The sequence below is a fragment of the Coturnix japonica genome, chromosome 4 (genome assembly GCF_001577835.2).
Source record: "Coturnix japonica isolate 7356 chromosome 4, Coturnix japonica 2.1, whole genome shotgun sequence".
Classification (NCBI taxonomy): domain Eukaryota; kingdom Metazoa; phylum Chordata; class Aves; order Galliformes; family Phasianidae; genus Coturnix; species Coturnix japonica.
Genome location: NC_029519.1, coordinates 3,340,596 through 3,368,124, shown reverse-complemented (window position 1 = coordinate 3,368,124; position 27,529 = coordinate 3,340,596). Strand labels below are relative to the sequence as shown.

Sequence of the window (27,529 nt, the reverse complement as noted above, 5' to 3'; positions counted from 1 at the left end):
TGAAAGTTTACAGAACTTAAATATTTATTTTTAAACCATTTAAAACCCCCCGAAACATTGAAATAAGCTTCATCTATAAACAGATTTACAAGACTAACAACTACGGAAGCTAGAGGAGCACTACAATTTGTTTCTGTGATGCAGTTATTCTGTAAAGCTTCAGATCAACTGTATTTACAACTTCTGCTGCTTTTACATTTATAAAAATATTTATTTAATCCATAACATTATTGTTTTCAAAAACTATTTCCAGACTTTGTTTCTCAGATATAAATTCTAATCGGATCTCAGTTATATAGCAGATGAAAGGTTTAAACAGAAACACTTTCTTAAAATTAAAACAAGGAATTAAAAGTAATTTCTTTTTTTTTTTTTTCTTTTTTTTTCTTTTATACAGTGTAGGCACCATTGAAAATAATTGTCCTTGGCATATCTAACCACCATCTCTCACAAGTGTCCTTTATATAAAAACGATGTAATGGCAACATTTGACTAAGAATGCAGTATTTACTTGCACACCATTACTTTTTCCATATTTGGCAGATATATTTCAGATTCTTTAAAATGACTTTTGTGCAAAAACAAAAATGTGCAGGTCTGAACCATAAAATAAACACACCCAGCCTTTATCAAAACAGAAATTTACACCAACAGTTCCACAGCTAAGTACTGAAAAACAATCCCAGTTCAAAACTTCAGCATAATATACATACTGGGTTGAAAAAGAAAGGAAAAGAAGAACAAAACCAAAACAAAACAGAAGAGATTACCCATCTAGCAGTACCATAAATATGTAACTGAAAGCAACTTTATAGTCTTACCTACTTCTTATGAAAAAAAATCACTCCGTACTGCACGGTACTACCTGTTTGTGAAAGAATATCTATAACTCAGCTCTTTGCATATTAACTGGTAAATACATATTTAAAATACACTTCCAGAAAATTATAAACAAATTATGTTGATGTACTGTATTTCATGTATTTAAGAACAACAACAAAAAAAAAACGTGTATAAATATCTTACAGGAGAAACAACACCACCACAAAGAACGCTGGTGTTACGCTTATACCTGCTTGTGAGGTATGTATCATGCGAGCTCGGCTTCTCTGGCTCCCTTCCATCCAGGTATATATAATAGTCAGAGGAGAAACATTAAATTAAATTGGACTTCAGGTTTCGTCCATTATTGCCAAAAGCCCCACCCCCTCAACTGTATTGCTTTAATTTTCCTTCCACGATGATGTAAGATTGAGTTACTACTTGTTCTAAAAGGTAATACATATATACTGTACATCAGGATATACCTGTTGCTACATATCACCTGCAAACTATTGACATATTGCTCTCAAATATATTTAATCATAGAGCTGCCTAAAATACTGTACCAATTTAGAATCGTAGTAGATACTGTTGCAGGTTTATTTTCCAGGGCACGATAACTATATGCTGGTCGAAGCAGGTGCTACAGCAATAACCTTGCCACTACGTTTTGAATACGCTCGTGAAAAAGCTACTTTCTCTGAAGCTCGTTAGTGATTTACAAAAGTTCAACTCATGAATACAAAAGACCTGTACATCCCTGTGTACAGGAACGAAATAGCATCAAAACATACTGTACTCGCACTTCCTATTAACTAAAGTAATGGTTATTTCTAAAAGCAAAACTGCACCTCAACTTGTATCAGATTAAACAGGTGAAACTACAATATTAAAAGTTGTTCTTTACAAAATAATTTCCTGAAAATATAAAACCATGTGCACTGCCACAAAATAGTTGAGTAGGTTCTTTCAAATCCTCAAATCACCATCAATATGTTGCAAAGATCCAAAAGGCACAAGGAGCTCATGAGCTAAGCACTGCCAAGCTTGAAGTAGTTTTGGTGGGTCTCACTGGGTCCGTACGAAACAGCAGTCAATTATGTGAAGTTTCTTAGGATGAGTCATTAACAGAAAACCTACAGATATAAAAATGCAAGGAAGAGCATTAATCACTATATTTCGGTGTGGCAAACAGCAAGTAACCACCTGTGCATCATTGAACTGGTATGTGCCTTCACCTCATCCTAACAGCTCAAAGGAAAAAAAGGAACCACACACCAGAAGACACTCAAAAAAACCCCAAACATTCCCTAAAAAGATAATAGCAAAGGAGACTCCTTGACTTACTTGCTATAAACAAGCTTAAGTTACAACTGCAGGATAAACTAAAGGAAACAAAGTATGACAGCTACAATAACATTGCAGGGCTAAAAGACCAAGCAGAAAAGGTTACTGTTACCATTAGTTTTTGTTTTAATACCCAGAAGCTCCTGTATGACTAGTGGAGCTAAAAGCTGAGCCCTATGCATAACAGGGCTGTACTCATATCTCCCTAACACACAAAGTGCTCAAAATCAACCAGCTTTCCCCAAATGGAAGTGCTTCCCCCCACGGCATCAACTTACTTCTGAAATTTCTCCATAAGTTTCTTCACCATCTTATCTGTGATCCCTGGACACGTTGCTTCTGCCATATTGATGCTTTTTTCAAGTTCCTCAATTGCTTTCTTTCTGCTAGCATTATTTGTGTCCTGCTGTTTGAGCTGAGCAGTAAAGCAAATGAGATAAAGCTTACAGAATTGATGAACGCTCAGACAATAATTTAGAAGCTAATTTGCAAGGAAAACTTACCTCAGCAAAGACAGGAGTGATTATCATAGTTAAACAGCTCAAGGTTTTAACAAGATCTTGATCCTAAAATTAACAAGAAAACCTATCAGTATGTTCCTGTGCAGTATATAAGCTGCATTTAACACACCACATGATTTTAGAACTTCTATGAATTAAACACAGCCCTTAAAGTACATCTTAAAATAGGCTACAGGACATCAAGCATTATGTGATACGTAAAGAGATGCTGATAGCATGCAATATGTTGACAGCTCAATTTTCCTTCTCTAATATTACATCAGAGCTCAAAACCAATCATATCTCCATGAATAGATACTGATCTATTAGTACGTGATATCTTTTGAAGTTAAGGCTGACAAAGTTAAAGGATATATCAGTAACAAGCATTATCTATTGAGGTACAAAAAGGCTGTCAATTCTTATGAAAAACCATATAGCTACGAAGTTTTAATACTACTTTTCTCCCCATGGCTACAAAAGCATTCCTTAGAAGAACTCGGACTACATACCGTCCCATTCTGCAGCTTCTTTGCATCTGGTTTCTTCCGAACTGTAGTAAAGCTCCACTCAGGATGAGAGTTGTTTTCTTTGTTACTTGACTCCCTGAAGGAAAAGGATACAACGTATACAACACCAGTCACAACCCAATGCTAAGCAGCCAGAGGTAACCCAAATACATAACACATCTCTAAGGATTATTTCTGTAAGTCTTAAAATAAGAAAAAAGCATGTATTTAAATCTTAGTAAACAATACCTCAGAGACCAAGCTGAATTATTACCAAAGCAAACAGAAGATGCTGCCTCTACCTATAGGACCTTCCATCTCCAATGGCAGGCATCTCACTGAAAACAGTTATCTGATATCCAGAAAAACCAAAGACTTGCAGAAGAAATGTTATGCTACCCAAACTGTGCGAACAGTATTTCCAGTTGTGATTCACTACTTTTTGTATAACCGCTAGCCTCAGAGTAGGAAACACACAGCACTTAAGCAGAACTGAAAATGAGTTCAGAGGTTAAAAAAAGTTTAGAGAACCAGCACATAGCCTGACTTAAGCATTAACCTTTAGCTTCAAACAGTTTTCTTTAAAGAAGCCAATGCAAAACACAGAGAACAAAGCTAGATGGAGAGATTAAATTGTGAAAATTAACTTACGAATCAGAACCATCGGAATCGCTTTCGTCACTACTATGTCCCTCTGCTTTCCATCTCTTGAACCTATCAATTAGTTCTGTCAGGTATGAAGTCTTCTTGGCATTTTTCATAATGAATTTGTGCTTCAGGAGTTCTTTTGCTGTAGGGCGCTGTGGAAAAAAACCCAAACCACTGGAATATTTAATGTTACGCTAGCATTTTGTGACTATAAATGTTAGTGGGGAAGATGCGGCACAACAACAGACTCTCGGTCCTAACTTATACAGCATCAGGAAATTAGTAGAAACAGGAAGTCAAAAAAAGCCAGTAATCCACATTTACAAGCACTCTAAAAATATGATCAAGTCACACAGACTATATTGCTTACTCTCCTATGCTAGAAAGTACACACCCAGGAAAATGACTAATCAAGTTTCTCCAATGCATTTCCTTGTAAGCAGCATTCAGACAGAAAACAAAAGTTCTACCAGGGAAGAGATCGAGGATTCCTCTGTGAGGTTTCTCTTCTGACATTATCCTAGCTTTGCATCCATTTCTGGGAGCTGCCTCTGCCATCACTTCCTTTGTTATTCCTCCTCCTTCCATTACTTTAAACAAAAGAGGCTTGGGTGGAGAGAACTACTAAAAAGCACTGTTGCTATTTGCAGTCAAAATTAGCCTCTAAAATTATTTTAGTCAACTCTGATGCACTACATCAGCAAAAGACTTCACAAGCATGCATTAAAAATAGAGACGTGAGCATCTCTACACACATTACAAACATACACACACACTTATCTACTCACAAACGTTGGATCCTTATTCAGACACGCATCGATGAATTCTTTAAAAGGTTTACTGAATTCTCCTAATAAAGTTGGAGGATTGTTTTTTGGAATGAGAAACAGAACTCTCATTGGATGCATATCGGAGTTGGGTGGCTCCCCCTTGGCTAATTCAATAGCAGTGATTCCCAATGACCAGATGTCAGCCTGAGAAACAGAAAAAATACTTTCAGTACAAAGCTGAATGCCATCACAACACTGTATTTAGTAACCGAAATCTGCATCAATATAATAGAATCAGTTTTAGTACCAGTAGATAAACACACAAGGACTGTTTTTATACCCCAAGGCTATTACTCCTGAAGGCACATAAGTGATTTAATCAGTCTTTAATAACTTTGACTAATGAATACAGCATCATGTTGTTGCTAAATTCATAAGGTTGTTAGGGAAGAAAGCTAGGAAATGACCAGCAACTCCAATTAGACCTGAAACATCAAGTTGGAAGCACAAGTTCCTAAAGAATCATGAAGTGATACTGATTCTACCTAAAAGATGAATTTTATTAATGTCTTACAAGCTATGAAATCTTTCAGTGTAAAGACTTCTCCCAAGTGAAACATACATTCTTTGCACTATTTTTAGATGAGTTACGAGTGCTATTAAAAATCACTCTGAGCATTTCTCATTAAAAACTGCCTAAGAATGATTTAACTACACTTGGCAAAGCTTTAACCCAAAGCTGCCCACGTAATAAAGTGTTACAAGTTGCATCTCTACAATATTCCTTTCCTCTTTACAAGAAGAACTAAAATAACTATAAATCTATAAATACTGAAGACTTAAACTACCTCATTGTTTGTTACTGAAATAGCATAACTAACAACTGTAGACTAGAAATCAGTGTATTCTGTCCTAATACCTTCATCTGTTGTACCCAAAGGCTTAGAAAGAAAGGGGAAAGGGTACAGCTCGTGCAACAACATTGAAGAGACAAGGAAGACAAGGTTGCTGCAGAATGTAAATGAATGGGTGGTACAGCTGACACAGGAAAACCTGGAGATGAATTATTTAAACTTGGATTGGAGAACATACTTTTAAAACAAGGTAGAATGCTTTCCCAAAATGCCACAGAATGAGAATTCCAGTTGTAATGCTGAAACCCTACACATGAAAACTACAGCTGAATGTACAAACTCCTTACTATCATCCCTGATCTGGCTCTGGGAAAGACCTCTGTGGATCTTTAAAACATCTCAGATACTGAGCAGGTTTTTTTTTTATTAAGTATAGTTACAGACTTACTATCTAAGAAAAACAGTACAAAAGGTACTTCGTATGTGCCAAGAAGTTTAGCTTTCTGGATGCATGTAAAGTGTGGAAAATCTAATGCCAGCACTAAAATACACTGTCATTTCACTCACCCTATGCTCTATAGTACCCGGTGGGCATACACACAAGAGAAAAGGGACTACTCCCTCCTTATCATCACTTTTTAATCAGCAGCTCTAAACTCTCAGAAAAAACAAAGCAAGGGAACAGGGGTGGTGTTTTCTACTATAGTTATAAGCAGTAGATTTTTGTAATTTAAAATCAATTTTATTTTTTTTATAGAATTAGAAAGACAAAAAACAAAGCCATTTATGTTAGATCAGCAGATAGAGAGATCCTCTACATTCATACTTACTTTGGAATCGTATGCTGACTGCTGAATAACTTCAGGGGCCATCCAAAACGGAGTTCCAACAAAGGTATTCCTCTTAATTTGTGTGTCTGTCAACTGCCCAGCAACTCCAAAATCAGCAAGCTTAACGTCACCTTGCTCTGATAACAAGACGTTGGCAGCTGCCAAGGGGCAATAACACAACGTTAAGTCAGAATGCTGTTCTTACTTTTAAGGACTTTAAAAAAAAAAAAAAGAGATGCATTTGAAGTGAACCTTTTATATCCCTGTGAATCTTCTTCTCTGAGTGCAGGTAGTCAAGACCTTTCAGGATTTCCTTTAGCATAGTAGCTATCTGGAACTCATCGAAAGGGCCAGCACGAAGCTTTAGAGAAAACACACAGGAAAATAATTCTAGTCATATCTAATTTCTGGCCTTATTATTGATTTAAATAAATCTTAAACTTGAAAGAGTTTAAATTTAAAGATATTACAGAATCCATAATGTGAAGATTCAATTAAGTAGCTTAATATCCTATCAGGAAAAAGATGTCATTAGAATAACCATCTTCACACCTCCTCTACGGATAATACATTACAAATTCCATTACTTTGCTATACAGTACACGCTCCCCTCAGCATGCAGCACATAAGAAAAGCTAGAAATTCCCAATAAGTTTTATGCTCTTATCAAACCCAGCAGACCCAATACTGCATTTAAAATGAGTGCTTTAAGAAACTATTTCAATAAGACTTTTTTTTAAAGTTGTTGCAATATTTTTGATTCTCTGCTTGCTTTTGCATTAAGAACATAACACACTGATGTCAAAGCTTTGCACATCAGAAAACTACATACATAAAGCAGAATAATTAAGATGTGTGATTGTACTATTTAAAAAACACACACAAAAAAACCTCACAGCAGTGAAATGGAGAAAAAAATCATGACAAAATTGAGGTTAAGTAAAGGAAATAAAAATTAAGTTGCCCTTTAGAACACTAAAACCTAAAACCACTGAACCCTACTAAAAATCCCCACACAACTTCATTATTATCTGACAGTCCAAAAGAGACAATGAACTACGTAGAAGTGTTACAGAACAAATACTCTCAGATTCTTTCTCAAGAAGATCAAATTCCAAAGCCACAATCTATTACATGCTACTCATAATTCCTATGTTTTTGCATCCCTAGAGTAAAGCTGATATGATGTAATTTCATGAAGTTGAAATTGACTTGTGAGGCTAAGCACATACACAGACCTTTGCAGACAGAACTGCTGGTACCAAATGTACAATTAACACCATTCTATAATACTGAAGACATGATGCTTCTCCTTCAGATCACACAAAGAAGGCGTTATATTATCTTGCAGGAAAGGGTGGGTCTCAAAGCTTTACAGCTGAGGTACAGCCATACTGAAAATATGGGGAAACCACATCCACGTACAGCAAAATGTGCTCTTGCACTGTCTAAAATACATCCTTCATGAATGCTCCACTATCTGAAATAAAAGGCACTTTCACGTTCAACCAAGGTTCCTGAAAGTGGAAAACTAAACCCCACTGAACCAGTTAATTTTAACTGCACCCTGTGGTGACATACAACGTTCATTCCTGAGATCCAGTCCTAACAGAAATATTTTGTATGCGAGTGTAATGAATAAACTGGTGGTGGGGCTCACAGAAATACCCCCACCCCCCAAGTTCCTCCTCATCATATACTGCAAACTGTACTTCTATACTAAGAAAGAAAACTACCACCTTGCATTTGACTGAGAATGAAAGTTCCCACACACTTAGAAACAACCATTAGGAACAACAAATAGGCAAGAAAATCAGCATCCACTCAATGCACGAAGATGTAACAGAACTATTACACAAATTAACACTTCCTGGAGCATTACAACGTAGTGCTCATGTAACAGTGAAATCCGGTCTCTGTTACCAAGAGATACATACAACCACACAGGCTTTACTAGAACTTAGAATGCAAACAATCATATACTTACAAGATCCAAAGCTGACCCTCCACCCAAGTATTCCATTATTATCCATAGTTTTGTGCCCTACAGAAGAAATAGGAGATGTTAGAAATCCCAGGGTACTTCAGTGGAGGACCAGCCAGCTGTTAGGAGAACACAAACAGAACCCCACGAATCACCAAGTTACAGCTCCCAGGCAACACCCCAACCCTACAAGAATGCTCGTGTTTCTGACATCTTTACATCAAACATTCCAAGCCAATCACTAAAAGGTCAATGATAAGAACAACATATATCCCTGAAGTTATACTTTTTATTAAATTATCTTAGATTTCACAATGTTTTTCTTTGTTTCATTTTTAACTTTAAGCAATACTTCAAAGTCCATGTGTTCCTTTCTGTTCTTCATTCCACACTACTTGATTCTTTACTCCTGAGAGCGCTTCCTTTATTAAGATATCTCAGCTACACCACTAGAATTCAAGTTCTCCCAACAAGGGTTTTCTAGATGCTGCTTTTGTCCTTAGTGAGCAACTGCAAGAAGTGCCTGATTGACATAAACAGAAAGATCTGGTACAAGATACATAGAGCATGTTTAAAAACTGGGAACTTCTCCCATTTGCTCACCAAAATCCCCTCACAGTTCAGAAACAGAAACCTAGAACAGTAACCCATAGGTTAATGCTTATGAAATTACTGGAGTAAAAACTTACTTGAAAACCACAGCTATCAGAAATACTAATATAGCCCAAGTACCACGCACACTTTCTAAGTAGGAAGTATTTACTGGCACTACTTCCTTACTGCAAAGCACATGCTTATAGCAGAAGTCCTGTTTAAAGCCTCTTGCATTCTACATTGTACTCTGACCTACCCTATTTCCTGACTAGTGATAGAAATCTAAAGGAAACAACAAGCAAATAAAGGTGCAGTTTCTGGAAGTACCACATCCAATTACGTTAACAAGGCACACTCTGTTAGGTTTATACTAAATTTAAGAAACATGTCATTTATGAGAGTCTATTCCAATATTATGAGATCAGCAGGGAAGGGTTGGCTAATTTTAGCAGTTTTTATAAAGCCCAACTTTGTCAGTTGAGAAGACCCGCACAGAGCTCCAGTTTAAGGCAAACATTGTGGTTACAAGACGTGTTTGGAGCATTTTACCATTACTTGAAAACAGTATAAGGTGGAAATGAATAAGTTCTGTGTTTCTGAAATAATGTCTCAAAGAAACTGCTGCAATCCAGTGTAATCGGGTGGGGATATTTTCTAACCAGGCATGTACAACCTTTTTCCTAGCTATTTTAGGTCAACCATGTATAAATAGACAAAGTAGAACAAACAATATCTTCAGATGGCCTCAAAGCTTCGCTGCACTAAGTGCTGTACAGTCTTGCTGGAATACACTGGATGTTACTATAGGAATTTTCCATGCTAAAAATCTGAAAAACTGAGAATAATGTCAAGCTTGTTTTAAAGGCAAAATCAAGAAATAAAAGCAGCCCAGGTGGGTTCAGTAGTTACAAGTTACAGAGTAGATAATTAACTCCCTAACCCAAAGGCTACATGGCACAAATAAGGAAAACAATCCACATGTTTTAGTCACCCAGAGATGATCACTCTCTATGGGATCAGATAAAATAAAGCTTACATATTTGATTGAGCTTCACAAACTGGCATAACCAGAACATACCAGAGCTGGAGTAACTCTCAGTAACTTTAATCTTTCTGTTGGATAAGCTAATAAGGCAGTAATACTGACATTCTGACACAACAGAGTTGAGGACAACACTTTAGCACTCTAGCATACCTTACACTGCTATGCAGTATCATTTTGAAGGGTACTTTCCACAATCTATGTTTTATTTTGTGAGATATGACGTTCACTGCAATCAAAGTGCAATCCTGGGTGACAACTCAAATTTAGATGCTCACCTACCACAGACAGGAATGTCTACAAACATCTATATCAGGATTAAAGTTATCTTGCATCTACACAAGCTCATCAGAACAGCTGTATAAACTTGCACAACTCCACACAGAACAGTGAAAGACACTAAATAAAAGGCAAAACCTTTACTACCCAACACAAACACATTCATAATGGTACATTCTTTGACTACATGTTTATACATCACCTACCAATGCTTGGGCCTTGCAAGACAGCCAAATTTAAGGGAGAAAATTATTAAGACTAGCTGAGTTTTAAGATTTATTCAACAGTAAATTCCCATTTGAGCTCCAAAGTTCAAGATACAAAGGTACCCCATGTCTTTGTGATTTGGGAATTTTGCACCTTTTTGTGTCACGATAATGGAAAATTAGCACCAGTCTTATCTCAGTGGTAAGGAAGATGACCCTAACTTATCTCAATAACGTTTTTAAAATATCTACTAACAGACAAATAACACTACATTGTTAAGTAAAAATGCTTAGGGGCTGTCTGTATTTCTTAAAATCACATTTACAAGTCAAAGATGCAAGCTGTAGCTAAAGAGCAGCTAGGCTGCAGAATATAAGAGTATCTCATATGGCATCAGTTGAGCTGACTAGGTTACAAATTAGTAAGTCAAGTAATTGAGATAAAGACACTCTTTCCTCCTCCTGTTCAGTTTCTGCTTAGCAGGAGGATCACTGGGAAGATCCTGAGTGCTGCTGGTAAGTCACAGGGCCACTGGGACTGGGCCGCTCCATTCCTGTTAGTAACAACACTGGCTCTGCATCCTGACATGCAAGAAACTAAGAACCATGTAAAGCTCCAGAATATTTAAAATAAATTGTATACAGAGGGAAAAACAACCTCATCTGAAAGGCTGAACAGTTACAGAATCCTTGCAGTTAACATACGTTGTTTAAAGTTTTCATCATAACATTCAATTATCAAATGTGTTTTCTTACAAAGGAGAAGAGCTGAAGCTGACTGGTACTTGATGGCAGTAACCATCTGCTTATTTGAAGTTCAATAAAGTTGGTTACTTCTTAAATACTGAAATACACTTATGCTCTTTTTGCCACTACCTTTGAAAAGTATTTCTAGGAGCTATTTTCAATAATCTTTATGTATAAAACCAACAAGCCTATTTGATCACTCCTGATGTAATCTTGGTGCCAGTCATATCCACTAAGAACTGCTATTGCACTCAGCAGCCTAAGACTCTGCTTTCTATGAAATAACAGACCTTAAGTTTCAGGATCTAGCCTCAACATTCTTTAACCTTTAATTATTAAGTCATTTTGTACAAAACTGTACATACTTCATTTCCAGAAGAAGTCTACAGAATATGCAGAACAAAATACTGAACAGCTTCATACTAAGGCTGACAGCCATCCTCAGAACTACAGCTAATAGAAAGTTAGAAGCTACAGCAACCTTAGTTTTTACTTTTAAGAATAGACAGATAGTACTCTCGAAATGCTTGTCAGTACCAAAATTAGAGTCAGCATAAAAGATTATTTGGACACTTCTACCAAAGCCAATACACTCTCCCACCTGAGAAATCTCAAGCTGAAAGAACCAGTACTAGCAAACAAGGATGAATCTAGTCTAAGGCAGGGAAGAGCAAGCAATAAAATTAACTGCCATGCTAGTATGGGATTAAAAACAATCCTGTGATTTATTTTTTTAAGGGAAGTTTCTTAAGGGAAAATAAACAAAATTTCACAAACAACTCTACAAACATCACCCAAAAATGTTTCCCCCAAAATAGTAGACAAGAAAAACCAGGGGACCAGCATTAATCTTTCAGAATGCATTAAAAAATGGAAAGAACCCAAACAAGGAAAGTAATGCAGAATTAACACACTCCTGCGCTTGCCAGGAATTTTTAAAGAGCAGAAAACCCAGACCAGGAGCTGGAAGTTACATCCAACTATTCTGTCAGTGCTATACATTCATATACTTCCAATTTTTATCTCTGTAGGGCTGAGCATTGTTGTGTGTGTTGATGTTTCCTTTTTTTAAAGCTTGTTTCTTAATTTAAGCCTTAGATAACACGAGAGTTACATAACCACTTTGTACTGTTGTCAGTTCTACTTTGTTTCAGGCCTACTATAACACACAACTACAAACATCTCCACACGGTGCAGCGTTTCCTTCCATATCAAAGGAGGGTTTCTCTTTTTTGTTAGTCTAGCTATGAAAACATATTTTTCCCCCTCCAAAAAGGCTCAAAATTTCACTGGAAGTTGTGAGGGAAGAAAGAAGAGAAAACCTCTTCCTCCATGTAATTTTATAAGCTCAATAGCAATAGGAATCTTCTGTCAACTCCGCTCCTTTTGTAGCCATTTTGTGAAGATCTGAGCTTTAAGGAACATGCAGCAAAAGATGCAGAACAAAGGCAACTCCATTCAAAGGGAAAAACAGAAAGTCAAGTTGATGTGATAACACTTTCTCAGTTATAGGAACTTCCCTGTGCATCATTCAAAATGGGCTGACACATTGCTAGTAAATGTTTGTGCAGTAAGATACATTACCTTTAAATATGATCCATAGTATTTCGTTACATAAGGACTATCACACTGACTTAAAACAGTTATCTCTTGCTGTATATCTTCTATTTCATCTTCTGCTTCCTCGAGGTCTATGATTTTTATAGCAACCACTTGCTGCGTCCGATTATCAATTCCTTTAAAGACTTCACCAAAGGAGCCTTTCCCAATGCGTTCCAGTTTTGTGAATAATTCTTCTGGGTCTGCTCTATGGTTCTAGAGAAAAAGTTAAAATAAATAAATAAATAAAAGATGAGCTATCTTCATTTACTTCCAAGTTATTAGCCCTCATTAATGCCCATGAAACACATCACCCAGATTTATCATTATTAGAGTGCTCGTATCAGATGAATTTATTTCCTATACACTCACTTCTAATTCAGCTATTAGTTACAAAATGTATATTATACAATTATGTCAAAGGTAAGTGAATTTCACCATCGAAAGCAACAGGTACAAATCTCATTTCCCACATAATGCTTTTAAAGGAAAGAATAGAGCTGTTCTTAATACTGATCCTGTCTGTGTGGTAATTCAGAAGTCTACAGAATGCAATTACTGGCACAGAAGTGCTAACATCATTCCCCATGTGAATAAGGCTGGGCTCACCTATGAGGTCAACAGCCTTGGGCAGACAAAGCTCCACTTCAAGTAATAAAACACAGAGGTAGCTGCAAGAGGACTACAGCACCCGGAGCCCATTAGCAGCATCCTCCACCCAAGCACACTGAGCTTTTGAGATCTGCTAAGATGTAAGGCAACAAAAGGCACTGAGAGACATTCAAAGGAGTACAGATGCAGAAATTAAACTTGAAGCACTGGTCAGAACGAGCTGATATCACCCAAACACGCCTTGGATGAGGAACACAGCACCAGACAGTACAGCACTCATGAGGACATCTGGTTTCCTTGGAAGGTTAACTGCTCTATGATCAGCACTGACATCATACAAAGGTCTTAACGCTTCCCAGCTCCATTCAAGGAATCAGAGGGAAGAGAGAAGAGGACCTCTAACACTTGCAGCAACTTTGCTGCTGCTAACTTGCCGCGAACAAGAAAACCCAAAGGCCCTCTGATTCTGATGTCTCTCCTGTATCCCTACACGTCATGCTTACCCAGCAGATCAAGTGAACTGCCCTGACAGAAGTGACAGCTTTGGCAAAGGCAGCCATTGTGCATCTGCTGCATGGATTACCCTGCACAACACACAACTCTAGTACCAACGGGAAACAAAACATCTTTACAGCATCATTTTGAAAACGGGTGCAAAAATCATCACTGGGAAAACAAAATTATTGCTCCTTTTTTTGACTGGAATACAGCAGCAATCTCACTACCTTATTGGCCACCTACTGTTCCCTTCCTTCTATCAGGATCAGATCTTATCCCACAATACAGTAAGATGAATCAGGGAGCAGATTTAGCTAACAGTTAACCGTATGATTTGTCAAGTTTATTTTCAGCAGAACCAATTCGCTGCTCAAATATACCGAGCTGTCATTTGTGCTATCACAAGAGGAGGGAACATTAAGTAGTAGGGCAGATTTGTGCTGAGCTGTGGAGTTGAATTGTTAAATCTTGCAAATATATGAAACACTGCTGAGCCCTGGTTGTACATTAAAGCAAGAACTAGGAATTCCTCCTTTGCCTACAAAGAGCTCTGTAGTACCCTGATGTATTAAAGAGCAAAGAAATACACAAGAATACACCTTCAGAAAAATAGCTACGCATAGATTTCTATTCCTCATCCCCCCCTTCCTCCCCACATATTGCTAGATGTACCAAAGGACTTGAAAGATGAGCAAATGCACAATCAAAGCAAGTATTTTGACCTGAAATCTGGGATAATTACAGGATAATAAACATAAAGGGAAAGAAACTGTAGACCTCATGACTATTATTTAGTTAGCAAACCAATGTATTCCTGAACTACTGCATCGACTGCAGTAAGAGCAGTTCTTTATTAACATAAAAAAATGACAGGAAAGTGTAAAGAAAGGATTGGCAAAGCTTTTTGTTAACCCTAAAACTGTCAGCTGTAGAAATACCAGCTTTATTTAGAGATACCTCAGAGCCTGTGGCTCCCATTCAAGTCACCTGGTACCTACTGCTGGATTTGATAGAAAACCTGTCGAACACTTTCCACATAGGTAAATGAAGAGAGAAGTGCTCCCAGATACAGTCACTGATCCAACCTCCACAGGAGCCTGATGAACTCAAAGAGCAGCTCCTAAGGTTTATCCCCAAGCAAAATGTAAGCAGAGAATTCCTCTGGACTCCTCAGTAGAAACACTGCACCATTACATCCCATCCACCAACTTCACAGTCAACAACAAGGCAGGTCTCAACTCTTGCCCCCAAGCTACCTCAGGTGAATCAGAGCTTTTAAGGCTATTTTAACTTCCAGCAATTCCTAATGCCATCATGCGGGAGTGCTGCAGTATAGGGAGAGATGAAGCGTGGCTGGATATCCTGACACACAGAACTCTATGTACACCCATGGGAGAGAGTGGAACAACAGCACATCAGAAGTGAACAAACGGTGTGGAATTACTAAAGGAAAAAGGCAGATCTTTATGCTTGCGTTAAAAGGATTTGCTCAGAAAATTCAGCTTCACAGCTTCTGTTATTCACCTGAGCTGCCAAGTATTTGTAGGACACTCCAGGATGAAGGCAAGAATTTCTGAACAATCATGGCTAGTATTGAGGTAATTTCCCTTGGAAAGGTTTCAAACTAGGAGCACTCACATTACTTAAGACACAGGCTTAGAACAAAGCTGTGCTGTGAAACAGACTTACCTTCACCTTTCTTAATTGCCTTATCTTTCTGGGTCCTGTTCCAAAATATTCTTCTACATATCATTTAAAAATATATATATATAAAAATACAGGAATCTACTTTTTAATCAAAGCCAAATTAAAATGATGCAGCAATGCCTATTCTCTCCCTTGGTACACAGATAGATGGAGATATATTTTATGGAAATAAAACATGTACATACACCAGCAACATCCACCACTGAGATTTTGCAGTAGAACTGTCAGTTAAGCTTCTAATGTGCCAAACATTAATGTGCTACTAACCGTCCTGAGCAAAACTTACTCTGCGGTCTTACATTGAATAGGAAAGAGGTTTAGAAGCTTTGAAAGTTGCCCATGAGTAACTGTGTGCATTATTGTTGTTTTTTTAATTGGTTTTTATGGAGAGTCAGGTCTGTTGGGCAACAGATGGTATCAATATAATAAACAGAATATGGACTCCATCACCTCTGATAAGGTGACACCTATAAGTGGACAAATCTGTAAGACTTGGCTCCTCTCATCCCTTCATCTGCTTCCACAAGCAGAAGCAGCACCAAATATGACAAGCTCAGGCATATGCACATGCCAGCTTCAATCTAGCCAGCATGAGTAACAGCACCAGTATCAGCATGACAACACAAGCCCTCTGCATAGCTCAGGAAGTCCACCATTCCAACAGCACAGCACAACACAACCTATACTAATGCTTACCAAAAACCCTCCTATCCTTCTTTCCAACTACATGCCATTACTGCCCGAGTTCAAATGCAAGTGTATCTATACACACAGTCCCAGAACCATGCCAAAATCTGGCTAGGAGGGGAACATCAAGAGGCCCCACTGTCCAGCCTGCAGCTACAGTCCCCATAGAAAAACCTCTACAGCCCAACAACTTCTGCCAGCATACCCACAATAGCTGCCATCATGCACTCTGCCAATATGGCTTATGTAAGCATTTTCTTTTTAATAAACACAGCAAAGCAGCAAATGTCCTGGCTAGATTCAGCTACAAGACTGGCTGGCTGACTCACCTTCCTATCTATCTCTGACCCTTTCATATACCTGCTCTCCCAATTCTGCCTTCTTCCTTTAAAACAAAAGGTAAACCATGCTGCATATCTGACTTCCAAGATTATACAAGCTTCTAATTATATGCATCAAACTACGGTGATTTATTTAGTAATTAAGCTGTATTATAATACTGAAATACAAATGAACAACATGTAGAAAAGGATAATCTCCACATAACATCTTATTCAAGACCTACAATTCACAGAACTGAGCCTTCTTGTACTCAGCCTTAAATAAAATTCCTTAATGAATCTTCTTACAACTGGAGGAAAAACAGAAGTTGCAAAGTATCTTACATGCAAGCCATTATCTCAGTTCCAGTCCAACTAATTCAGATCCAGGATCCTCCAGGTGTCCCAGAGCAAATAATTCAACACACTCACATTAGATTCCATCTAAGCAGTCCATCAGTATGAAAACAAACACTATTATCTCAGAAGTATCTCTAAAACCTGAATCAGAAGTGCTATAACGTTATGTGGATGCTCAAGCATTTCACACTGTTTGTTTGGAATAGAAGTTCCCTTAAAATTGCAGGAGTATTACAGAACAACTCACCCACACTGGGAGACACTGCTCAAACACAAAGTATTACATAAAAGATAAAGTAAATAGCTCAGAAGAGTTAATAACAGTGAAGACTAGAGTGTCTACCATCACTTTTTCCAAGTGTCTCCTTCATTGGGGCCATAACACGTAGTGGTATCTTTGGCTGTCATTAGAATTACCTGTGTAATTTCAAACACTTCAGACAACTTCTAGAGTGAAAGTCTGACATTTCTAAGTCTGCTAGAAGTCGAGGGTGAAATTTAATGGGAAGAGCCACCTTACAGAAAGCTTTTGGAGAAGAATGTTGTGGCAAAACCTTAAACAAAATATCTCTTACCTGTTGTGAAACCCTGCAATCATATTAGCATTAAAATGCCAAATCAAGAATACATGTAAGCTTTGCTGCTGAAGCCAGTGTGTAGTGCACCATTTACGTCCCAGTATCTGAATTACAGCTGACAATAAAATAAGCTAGATAAATTAACTGATACTTCACTATTAACTGCAAAATCTAAGATACCCGATTGTCTTAAGAATGCAACGAGTAAGAGACATGTGGTTTTTAATATCAAGTTATGGGCTTCCAAATCACTTCATCTGTTCTCAGCATTTACCTGACTCGAACAAAACGCTGCGTCTGGGCAGAGCACATTGAAATCACAGGTAACCAAGTTATTCACAGATACGATCTATTCTCAAAGAATAAGCTACCTGAAAGTTTCTGTTCTATTTAGATGCAAAAGAAACTTGAAAACATGTGGGAATGGGATTGGTGAAACCAACAGGTTATGGGATTTTGAAGTAACATCTTACTCAGCACATATGCCAAAACATCTTAATTGAATTTCTTTTCATGCATTACCTCCATGCAGCTTCAGAATTACCTAAATTACAAGCCACACACATTGTATTATGTATCTCTATATCCACGTATTTTATTTCCATATTTCACCTGCATGGGGAACATTTTACTTCTTTACAAAACCAAGCCACAACAGCCATAGAAAGAATTTAATTCCTAGATCTCTTCTTCACCCACATATTTTCCCTTAAATGCATATTGCAATGTAAGTTATTCACACAGTGCCACAGGCTTGTATATATATATAATATTAAAATAGTTTGAAGTCAATGAAAACACAGGTGCAAACCCATTATCACTTACAAAGTATCAGGGGGAAAAAAGAACCTGTAGACATTCACTATAAGGGTGGAACCTGCAAACACTTTCTCCTCCATCTTGTATGCACTCTGGCTTCTCAGTGACTTACGTAGGGAATTCAGCTCTGATGTCTCCCTGCAGTCCTTTCCAAGACTCCAACATCAAGATAACAGACATCATTATGCTTACCAGAACCGTATGGTAAGTAATGAAGTACAAAGTGACTTTAAAGTTGTTTTACTGTCAAAGTATCATATCTTTATACTACCTAACTTTTCTACACTACAGGGAACAGAACCAGACTTGAGCTCTGCTGTCCTTAATGGGGACCTAAGCTCTGTTCCACCCTTCATGATGCACCTCCTTTAACTCAAGGCCAAGACTCACTGCTGTGTTTAGTAAGAACCTGAAAACATTACTGTAAAACAAAAGCAAAACAAACAGAAACTCACACTGTGTTTTCATCACACTGGCTATAAGGCCAGCTGCTGGACAATTCTTGTGACTATCAGTTTTAAATACCAGCTTTCCTCCTTGCCCAGTCTCAGACTTTTAGAACCATCTTCATTCTCATCTCTCTCTGACCTGTGACAGATGCATGCTGTCAGTTGCACACTGTGCTGAAAAAGGAAATGACCCGACTTACTTCCTATATTCTTAGCTACTCTCCCACTTCAGTAGCACAGCATGAAGCAGCTTAAGGAACAGGGTAAATAAGCAAAAACCAAGAGGAACAGCACATCCACTATAGATGAGCTCTTTGATGCTAGAAATTATAAACTGACCCCAATTGTTTACGTATCCTGCATAGAGGAAAGACATAAAAAGGAAGTCTTCATGCCAGAGAAGTTTTATGTAACGCACAGTTAACGGAGTCCCAATTAACTTTCATTCTACAAACAAATACCTTTTATGCTCACAGTATTATTTAAAAACAAAAATCCTCAAACCACTGCATACCAATGCCTGTCCTTCATTTGTTTCCATCTGTGAGAAGCATGGCCTGGCAAGGGCCATAAAATTATGTGACCAGCTCTGCACTGTAATTTGAAATAAAAAGGCCCAAATGACAACAATCTATAGCCAGGATGCTTGGGTGTGCTTTGATGCTAACAGAGGTCAGAATTCAACAGATTCCTGGATCACCAAGTGTTCAAATTCCATTCTGTATTTTATTATGGAGTTCACCAAGCCGCTCTTTCCAAACAAATGTAATCTCCTTTGTTGAACAGAGCAAGACAAATGACTGCTGAACGGATAATTAACCCTCTTAAATGAGCTGCCTGTATATCACAATTAGAAGATAGAAGACTACTTCAGTTTCTCACTGGAAAAAGAATATCTGCACTCTTCCTATTCTACAAACTGCTTTGAAAAACCTAATCTGCAGAGAGATTACAAAAGCCACATCTAAAGGGAACACAGGGAAACAACCATTTATGGGCTGCAGCCTCCTTGCAGCGTATGCCCTTCCTTTCAGCCAGCAGTCTACTTATCAGTACACAAACAGTTTTTTTCCATTTTTGCCACACCCATTTAAAGGAACGACTACGTCACGGCTCTACCAGCAATAAATTATGTAATTTTGGCATTTGCACTATTTTTATAATACTCGGAGGTTTAGCTTCTGCAACTAAACTGCAACTGCTGCACAAACTTCAAAGGCCTCCTTGCTGCTCTATCATAGAAGCCATTTCAGCATTCATTCTGTGCAAGTTAGAACATGACATCCAGATTTCCCTCCTGTAAATATGATTAGACTCGTGCTATAATCCAGATAGAACAAAACAAACAACAAAATCCAGCTGGTTCATAGACCAGAAAGCAGCAACAAAACCTTAAGTTAAAGGCAGACAAGTATCCTTGTTAAATCTCTTTACTAAAATAACTACTTGTTAACAGGCTAAACAAATTAAAATGTGACAGAAAAAAACCCACTGGCTGGAAAAGAATAGCTCCAAAACACTGCATGGGGGTAAGGAGCAAAGCCAATAACTTTATTTCACACAGATAGCTTTCCAGGATTAATCACTGCCCGCAATAAGTCCCAAGTGGGAACACACAGTAAGGGGATATGGCACTATTCCTTTAGTTCTGGAAGGGACCCTTTGGAGAAATATAGCAGTTTTATAGAATGCTGCAATCTCATCCTCTTTTCAAGGCCTCCTCTTCAATACTGGCCCCTGATCATATCAGTCACAGTGGATCTGAAGCTACAAGAAGCACACAATGGAGAAAACAAACAAACAAACTGAAATAAAATTCCCACATGAGCTACAAAGGAAGGAAGAAACCTTCCCCACCAAGAACCAACCTGGCCATTTCAGGGAACTCCTTTTTCCACTCTGCAGCACGCTCACAGCATGGCAAAGCAACTCGTTACATAAAACGCAGAGGGAAGGGGTAGAGGAGGAAGAGAAACACCTTAAAAATCAGATTCTTCTTGCCAACTAGGCTGGAATAAAGCTGAGCAGGAATGTAAAAGCGTTCTTGCTGTGTGTGCGCCAGATAACGCCTTCCTAGGTGAGAGATCAACAGCAGTGATCTCTGCCAGTCTGCCCCACCACACCCAGCCTCTGCCCAGCAGCAGCTTTCAGCCAGCGCTGGCACTGGAGCTGTGTGGATCACATTGCCCCTCCATGCTTTTAGGTCAATCAGTGGAAATTCAGCCTTTTTCGCTCTGTACTTTACAACTCTATTAGTCATTCTAAGGTGAAGGGGTATTTTCTGTATTCTACATTCAGCTCTCAATGCAGAAGCCTGAGCTGTAATACAGCTTGACATCCAGCAGAGCATAAATGGTAAATACCCTCTGATAATCCCTCATCCCCTCCAAGCCAACATCATTCTAATATTCAGGACATACACCCAGTTGAAAGCAAAGCCTACAAAAGGCAGACGAGGTGAGGAAACACAAGCACTGAGGGAACAGATGGTTCTTGATTCCTAGTGCATGAAACCAGAGCTGTCACCCTGGGCTCCCAACATTCCCACAGCTCAGGTGTGAAACCCATTGTGAACCAACAGTTCTCATTCATCAGCGCATACAGAACTCACGCAGACCCAAGATACATAATTGCACAAGGCTTTTCCAGATACACTGCCTCAATCAAGACCATTCAGATCCAAATGTTTTGGCAAGACAAACTTTGCTTCACACTTCTAACACCCTGCCATGAAGGGAAGCTTTGAAGAACTGTAATCAAGAAAGATCTAAGCTGAAATCCCCTCCCCAGCTACAGACCTAAACAACGCACAGTATATACAGTGTATCTCTGCAAAACCGCAGGCACAAGATGAAAAGAAGAACGAGACCAGCAAGATACTGTTACCTCATCAGACCCTTTATTACCCCCTTCACTGATGGAGTTCTTTCTGTCCTATTTATTTAGGTAGCAGTCCCTCTGGCAGAATGGTTTTCAGTATCACCAGATGGGCACCTTTCTCACGAGATTTAAGTTTCTCCTTCAGAACTAAGGATCGTGTTCAGCGATCCTCATCTAATCAGCAGAACAGATTACTAGAAGAACTGCTGAAAGAATGAATTTAAAGAACAAACGACAGCTCTTTAAATAGAGTTTCAGAACATCAAGAAACCTGGTGAGACAGGTGAGAAGGAATTTGATTGCCAATGATTATCCTGCGTTGGAAAGAAACAGCAGGACTTGCATCAATGGATTCTGACTCGATAAACACTTTACCAACACTTTATTCCTGCAGGGAGCATATATATAGCCACTAATTGCAGCATACCAGAAAATGATGTTACAGAAGAGATTGAAAGCTACCTTTATACTGTTTGTCCCCCACTCAATCCCCACCAAAAACATTCGTGAATTCATCAAGTTGCCTGTCATTTATTAAACTCTGTTTTTCAGCCTTACAAACCATCTCTTAGCACTTCTCAGTTTTTGACCCACTCTTAAATCTGAAGCTAATTGTCAAACACAATCACTAACGGGTTTTAAACTCATCCTTTTGCTTTTGGGCAAGACTGAAAACCATATTTTAAGGGCACTGAAAGCAATGAAAATGAAGATAAGGTGCTGGCCCACCTTTACTAACATGTCCCCTAGGTCTCACATTACAAATACTACTGCAGAGACACATTTAGTCATGAGCTCTTAACTTATTACAGATCTCTAAGAGAGCAGTGGGCACTGCAATAAGTTCTGCAGGGTCCCAGGCCTTCATTTTCAGAGTGAATCTTTCCAATGCTGAATTCAATAAAACAACCTCTACAGAATCAAGTTAACAACTACATGGATTTTTAAAGCTAAACATCTGGTTTTAGGCATATTTAAAAAAAAAAAAAAAGCTTTTTGAGGGAAATTGTTCTCTGCTCAAAATGATGGTATCAGGTGGTGCAGAAGAGCAAAGCAATTAAGGTGAGAAGAGTCAAGTTTGGCTCATGTATTCCCTGCAGCTTCAGCAGATTTGCTGAATTCCAGGTCAGTGCACTTAACAAGTGTAGAAAACTATAAAATCTGCACCCAAAAATTACTAGTAAAAGACTGCTTTCTTCTCAGACTGATAGAAGTGTCTGCTGAACGCCAGCTGGTTATACCTACACAGCTTCCATGCAGCAAACTTCCCAAAGCTTGCTCTGTCCTCCCTTGATGATACTAAGCCAACATAAGTATGACTGAGCTCTGCTTTTCTTTGTCATCAGAATAACTTATCAAAGTGCATGAGATGGAAGAACCAAGCTCAGCTAATGAAGCCTGAGCTGAGTTAGCAGGCTGCTATTAGGTATGATACAGCTCGTACAGCAAGCACAACAAGGCAAACAACTGCAGCGTTAAATTCCACACGCGTTTTCATGTGAATCTACTTGAAGAAGCAAACAATATGCTCTCCCTATGTTTTTAAAATGCTATCTTCCTGCAGCTTAACTGTACTGCGGCTCAAGGCTCAAATACCTTAGTCCAGTTTCAGTTCCTTGATTTCATCACCAAAGTTCTAGGGTCCATTCTAGCTCATTCACAAGGAACCCCTCTTTGGTAGGCGCTGTGGAAGCCCCACAATGTCCCATAAGAGCTGGATGTCCCAGTTTCTTCTAGTTAAGTCATTTTTCTAAATAACACAAGTGTAAAGCCTATAGAAGCTCACTGTGGAACCATCCGAGTGCAATTCAGTTCTGAGGGCAGTAGTATTTCAACAGATCTTTCCTCAAAGGTTCAAGTTCCTCCAATGCACACCCTCGAAACATTTAGGTATCTGACAGTAATAAACTGCCTGCTCTTAACTAAGTGACACTCCTGAAACTACAATTAATAAGGCTTACTAGAAACCTGACACACCTCCAGACTATCTTTAGGCACCACACAAAAAGCACCTTTCTACAACGGCACCAGTTTATTTATTAAATCTCAGCCCATCACTTCCAAATCTAAAAGTGATTTCTCTTTTCATCTCTCTATACCCAACCAGTAACTAGATGTTAACTTATCTCCCTCACAGCAACCTGCAGGAAGAGGCTCTGAGCCAGGCTCAGGCACTGAGCAGCACTTTACAGCTTGTCTGCTCACAGGCAGCAGAGAGAGAGCAAAGCTCAACTTTACATTCAAGTTTGTATTTAATCAAGCAATCCTTCAATTGTGAATCAGAATACAGTGGCTGACAGGTCACGTGCTTCTGGCTGCTCTGCTTTTAGAGGAAGTAATGCGTTTTATTGCAGGATAGTCTGGATGCCAGTAAGAGCAGATCAGGTCTAACTAACCTTTGTGGCTGCACTCAAGACTACTGCCACAAAGGATCAGGATATACCAACGAAGCCATCAGAAAAACAAAAAGTTAATAATATTTAGATGAGTAGAATAGCAGAGGCACAGAAATACAAAGCCACAAATCAGGTTCAAGAAACACAAATACAAGAAACACAGGTGAGAACAGAATCAACACAAACACGAGTTTAATAATATTCCAGACTTGGATTTTGCACAACAAAATAGAATAGGAAAAGCTCAAGCGTTGAAAATTGCACCGGTTTAAATGAAGAACTTATAACTTATGTGAAGTCCCACTGCTGAAATCTACAGACCAGCCTAAAAATTTAGGATGCTGAGAGCAACGTTTCCTCACCACCCACCTCAGAAAAGCCAACTGCCACCATTGGTACTAACAAATATTGGAGTGATGTGTAAGATGCTGTCAATAACATGAGCCCATGAGAAGCTGCATCAATCCAAACTGACATACTTCACATTTTCTGTTAACTCCAAACAAACACAACCCTCTAAATGAGAGCTTCAACCTGACTCATCTTATGCATTTATTGAGTACCTTGACCATACTAAACGGACTTAGAAGTCTGACTGTTCTATACATTCACAACATACAACTGATGCAAACTGGGCCTTTCAAAGTAAGTGGAAAAAAAAAACCCACATATTCAGGAAATTGTTTGCACAGGCATGAATTGTGTGGTATAACATCTGGTTTTGTCAAGGACATGAGACAGGTTCAACAGAATGCAACCACTACACAAACACATCATTCTGGAACTATTCATAAGGGCAGCAGATAATACTACCTCTGGGTCTTCCATTGTTGTCATACTACTCACAGGCAGAGTTCGAGTTGACCAAAACAACTCTATGGGACCTGCAGTATTTTCAGCTATAAAACATTTAAGAGATCTTAAAACAGCCAGAAGAGCTTGTGTAATGCTTCGGTGATAAACTGGTAATGTCTTTTTAGAGCCTGATTTGTTTGTTTGGGATGGAAATCATAGGATTACAGTAAAACTGAAGGATTCATACCTGAAACACATTCTCTGGCAGATTCTGTTTCAATCTGTTATATTTGGTGAAAACACTTCCCTCAACACAGGCTGCAAACAAGGAGCGTGACATGACATGCACTTGTGCACGGTGCTAGTTTTAATACAGCTATTAGATCTCCCTCCTTCACAGGCAAACCTGTTCATTCCTTCTTTAGTAGCCATGAGTTATTTTAACACTGAGCTGATGCAGGGATGCTTTCGTAATCACTTGGATGATCTTGAATGAACAGTTCAAATAGGTATTAAAAGGAGGGGGGAAAAAGCAAGGTTTAGACTATCAACCTTTGCAAGAGAGATTTTTGTTTGCTTTCTTAAGCTGTATTACAATCCCTCTTAAGGAACAGCGAGGTGAGTAATTTTGCACCAAATCCAATTCCTTTGTATTACAAGATTGTCTGGACTTGTGTAATAGTCTTCATCAAAAGAAGCTATTTCTTAATTCTTTACAGCTGCACATATCTAATAGTTAAAAAAGCAGAGAGAGTTTTAAACATATGTCTATACCTTCAGAGATCTGGGTTAAACTAACAGCACTAAAGGAACTATTACATAAACGTTATTGGTTTAACAACAGAAAACAGGACCTCAAATAATTTCCAAGGTCCTTTGGTGGTGACAAGGCAGCCATGGAAAATAGGTCAGCAATGGATCAAGGAGGTATGACAATAAGGAGCTCATAAGTTTGCACCTTGAAAAAGGAAGTCTTCCAAATATGAAAACATTAACAGAAGATGGAGGATAGAAAGTGTGGCTTATGTCATCTTATACCAACAATTGCACGATCAAATTTTACTGATTTCAGAAGGTCGTTAAGTTACTAGAAGTGAAAAAGGTAAACCAAACCTCAGCATTGCATCCAAGGCAGAATAGTATAGGAGTGGTCTTTATACATCGCTTCTACACTCTAAAAAACATGGAAGATAACCAACCAGGAGAAATTTCAACCTTCTGATCTGAAACCTGAACTCCAAGCTGTGTATCTCACTTTGATGTATCATAAAGACTTCTCTGTTATTGGAAATGAGGAAAGGAAAAGCAACCCCCCAGTCCCTCAGCTATGGGGCAGGTGAGCCAACCCCAAAAGCTGAGAGAAAGGCCAAAAATGCTGACAGAGCTGCCAGCCTGACAGGTAGAAAACAGCGCTGAAATGAGCTCAGCTCCTCTTTGTTTGATAAAGATCTGCACCCAAACTCACAAGGGGCTGTCCAGCAGAATAAGAAGGAAGAGTCACAGCTATCCCAGCCTCCCTCTGAAAAATCACTTACATATCGCTTGTTTGTTTGTTTAAACAAGTTTCACAAACGCTCGAAGGACACCGGGCCTCGCTCCCAGCCAAGGAGAGGTGGCATTTTCTGACAGATGATGGCTCCCAGCGGCACGCAGCACAAACATCGGACCTCCACTCGCACCCTTCCCTGAGCGCCAGGCCCTCATTACAGGCAGAGCAGCAGGGCTCAGTGCTACAGGCCCAAGCGCCGGCGGTGGGCAGCCCCACGGGGCCGATATGTCACTTGCAGCGCACTCCCCGATTCACTTCGTTTGGCCTTTCACCAATTTCAGAAGCTCTTCCACGCTCCGTGTCGCGGCCCATCCCGAACAAAGCGGAGAAGGGCTCTCAGCCCCGTGCGGGCCGCAGGTACGCGGCACCGCGGCTCCTCCCCGGGCCCGCCGCTACCTCAGCGCAGCCCCTCCCGCAACGCGACGGCTCGGGCCCGCTCTCCCCCGATACCGAGCGAGGCCTCCCCGCTTGCAGGCCGCCCCGCTCCGCCCGCCCGCACTCCCCACGACCCAACGGCGGCCTCCGCGCGGCGCCGCTTCCGGAGCCGGAGCGTTGCCCGCCGCCTCCATTTTGGGACCGGAGCGGCTCGGAGCTCACCTGCATGCCGGGCACTTGCACCGCCACGGGCGAGTGGGCCATGGCCGGGCTACGGCGGCCGGGCGCCGCCCGCTGCTCCCTCCTCTCGGCCTCCCTGCTGCTGGGCGGCGGCGGGGCCTGGAAGGACAAAGCGGCGGGGAGCGGCTTCAGCGCGGGCCGCGCTCCCTCCTTCCCTCGTTCCCTCCCCGCGCGGCCCCGCCCGCCGCCGACTCACCTCGCTGGGGCCGCGGGGCCGAGCTGCGCGACGCGGGCGGGAAGGGCTCCCCTAAGGCCGCTGTGCCATGCCCGCCGGGCTCCCCGCGGCGGCCCTGCCCATGCCCCCCTGCCCGCTCCCGAAGCGGGGACGGCGGCTGCTCGGTGCCCTCCGGGTGACGGCTCTGTGCACGGCTGGGGCTGGGCTCACAGCGCCATGTCGGGCCCCGGGCGGCAGCAGGAGGAGGAGGAGGAGGCTGCTGTGCGGCGGCGGCTTCTTCCGTCTCAGCTCCGGCCTCGTGGGGCGGAGCCGCCGCCGCCGCACGGGGCTCGGCGTCACTGCCCCCGCCTACGGGCTG

The 27,529-nt window shown here is 40.0% G+C and overlaps 1 protein-coding gene across 2 annotated transcripts; it reads right to left on the bottom strand.

The window, feature by feature from the left end:
• STK26 (serine/threonine kinase 26) lies at nucleotides 1-27,472 on the bottom strand. Of its 2 annotated transcripts, XM_015860394.2 has the most exons (12): nucleotides 27,193-27,472; nucleotides 26,979-27,095; nucleotides 12,717-12,947; nucleotides 8,268-8,324; nucleotides 6,533-6,641; nucleotides 6,281-6,438; nucleotides 4,615-4,800; nucleotides 3,830-3,978; nucleotides 3,182-3,275; nucleotides 2,673-2,735; nucleotides 2,448-2,584; nucleotides 1-1,958 (listed from the first exon to the last, which is right to left on the bottom strand). In XM_015860394.2, exons 2-12 carry the CDS (start codon nucleotides 27,018-27,020, stop codon nucleotides 1,934-1,936), a joined length of 1,251 nt encoding a protein of 416 aa, XP_015715880.1. In that variant the 5' UTR covers nucleotides 27,021-27,095; nucleotides 27,193-27,472; the 3' UTR covers nucleotides 1-1,933. The 2 variants fall into 2 exon arrangements, with proteins under 2 accessions (XP_015715880.1, XP_015715881.1); XM_015860395.2 differs by lacking the exon at nucleotides 27,193-27,472 and having other exon boundaries at nucleotides 26,979-27,138.
• Between the last annotated feature and the right edge of the window lie 57 nt (nucleotides 27,473-27,529).

Coding starts and splice junctions, on each gene's coding strand:
- STK26 (XM_015860394.2), bottom strand. CDS start 27,020: ATGGCCCACTCGCCCGTGGCGGTGCAAGTGCCCGGCATGCAG. Junction 12,948..26,978: donor TGCAAGTGCCCGGCATGCAG/GTGAGCTCCGAG, acceptor CTTTTTCTCTAG/AACCATAGAGCAGACCCAGA. Junction 6,642..8,267: donor GAGGGTCAGCTTTGGATCTT/GTAAGTATATGA, acceptor TTTTCTCTAAAG/CTTCGTGCTGGCCCTTTCGA.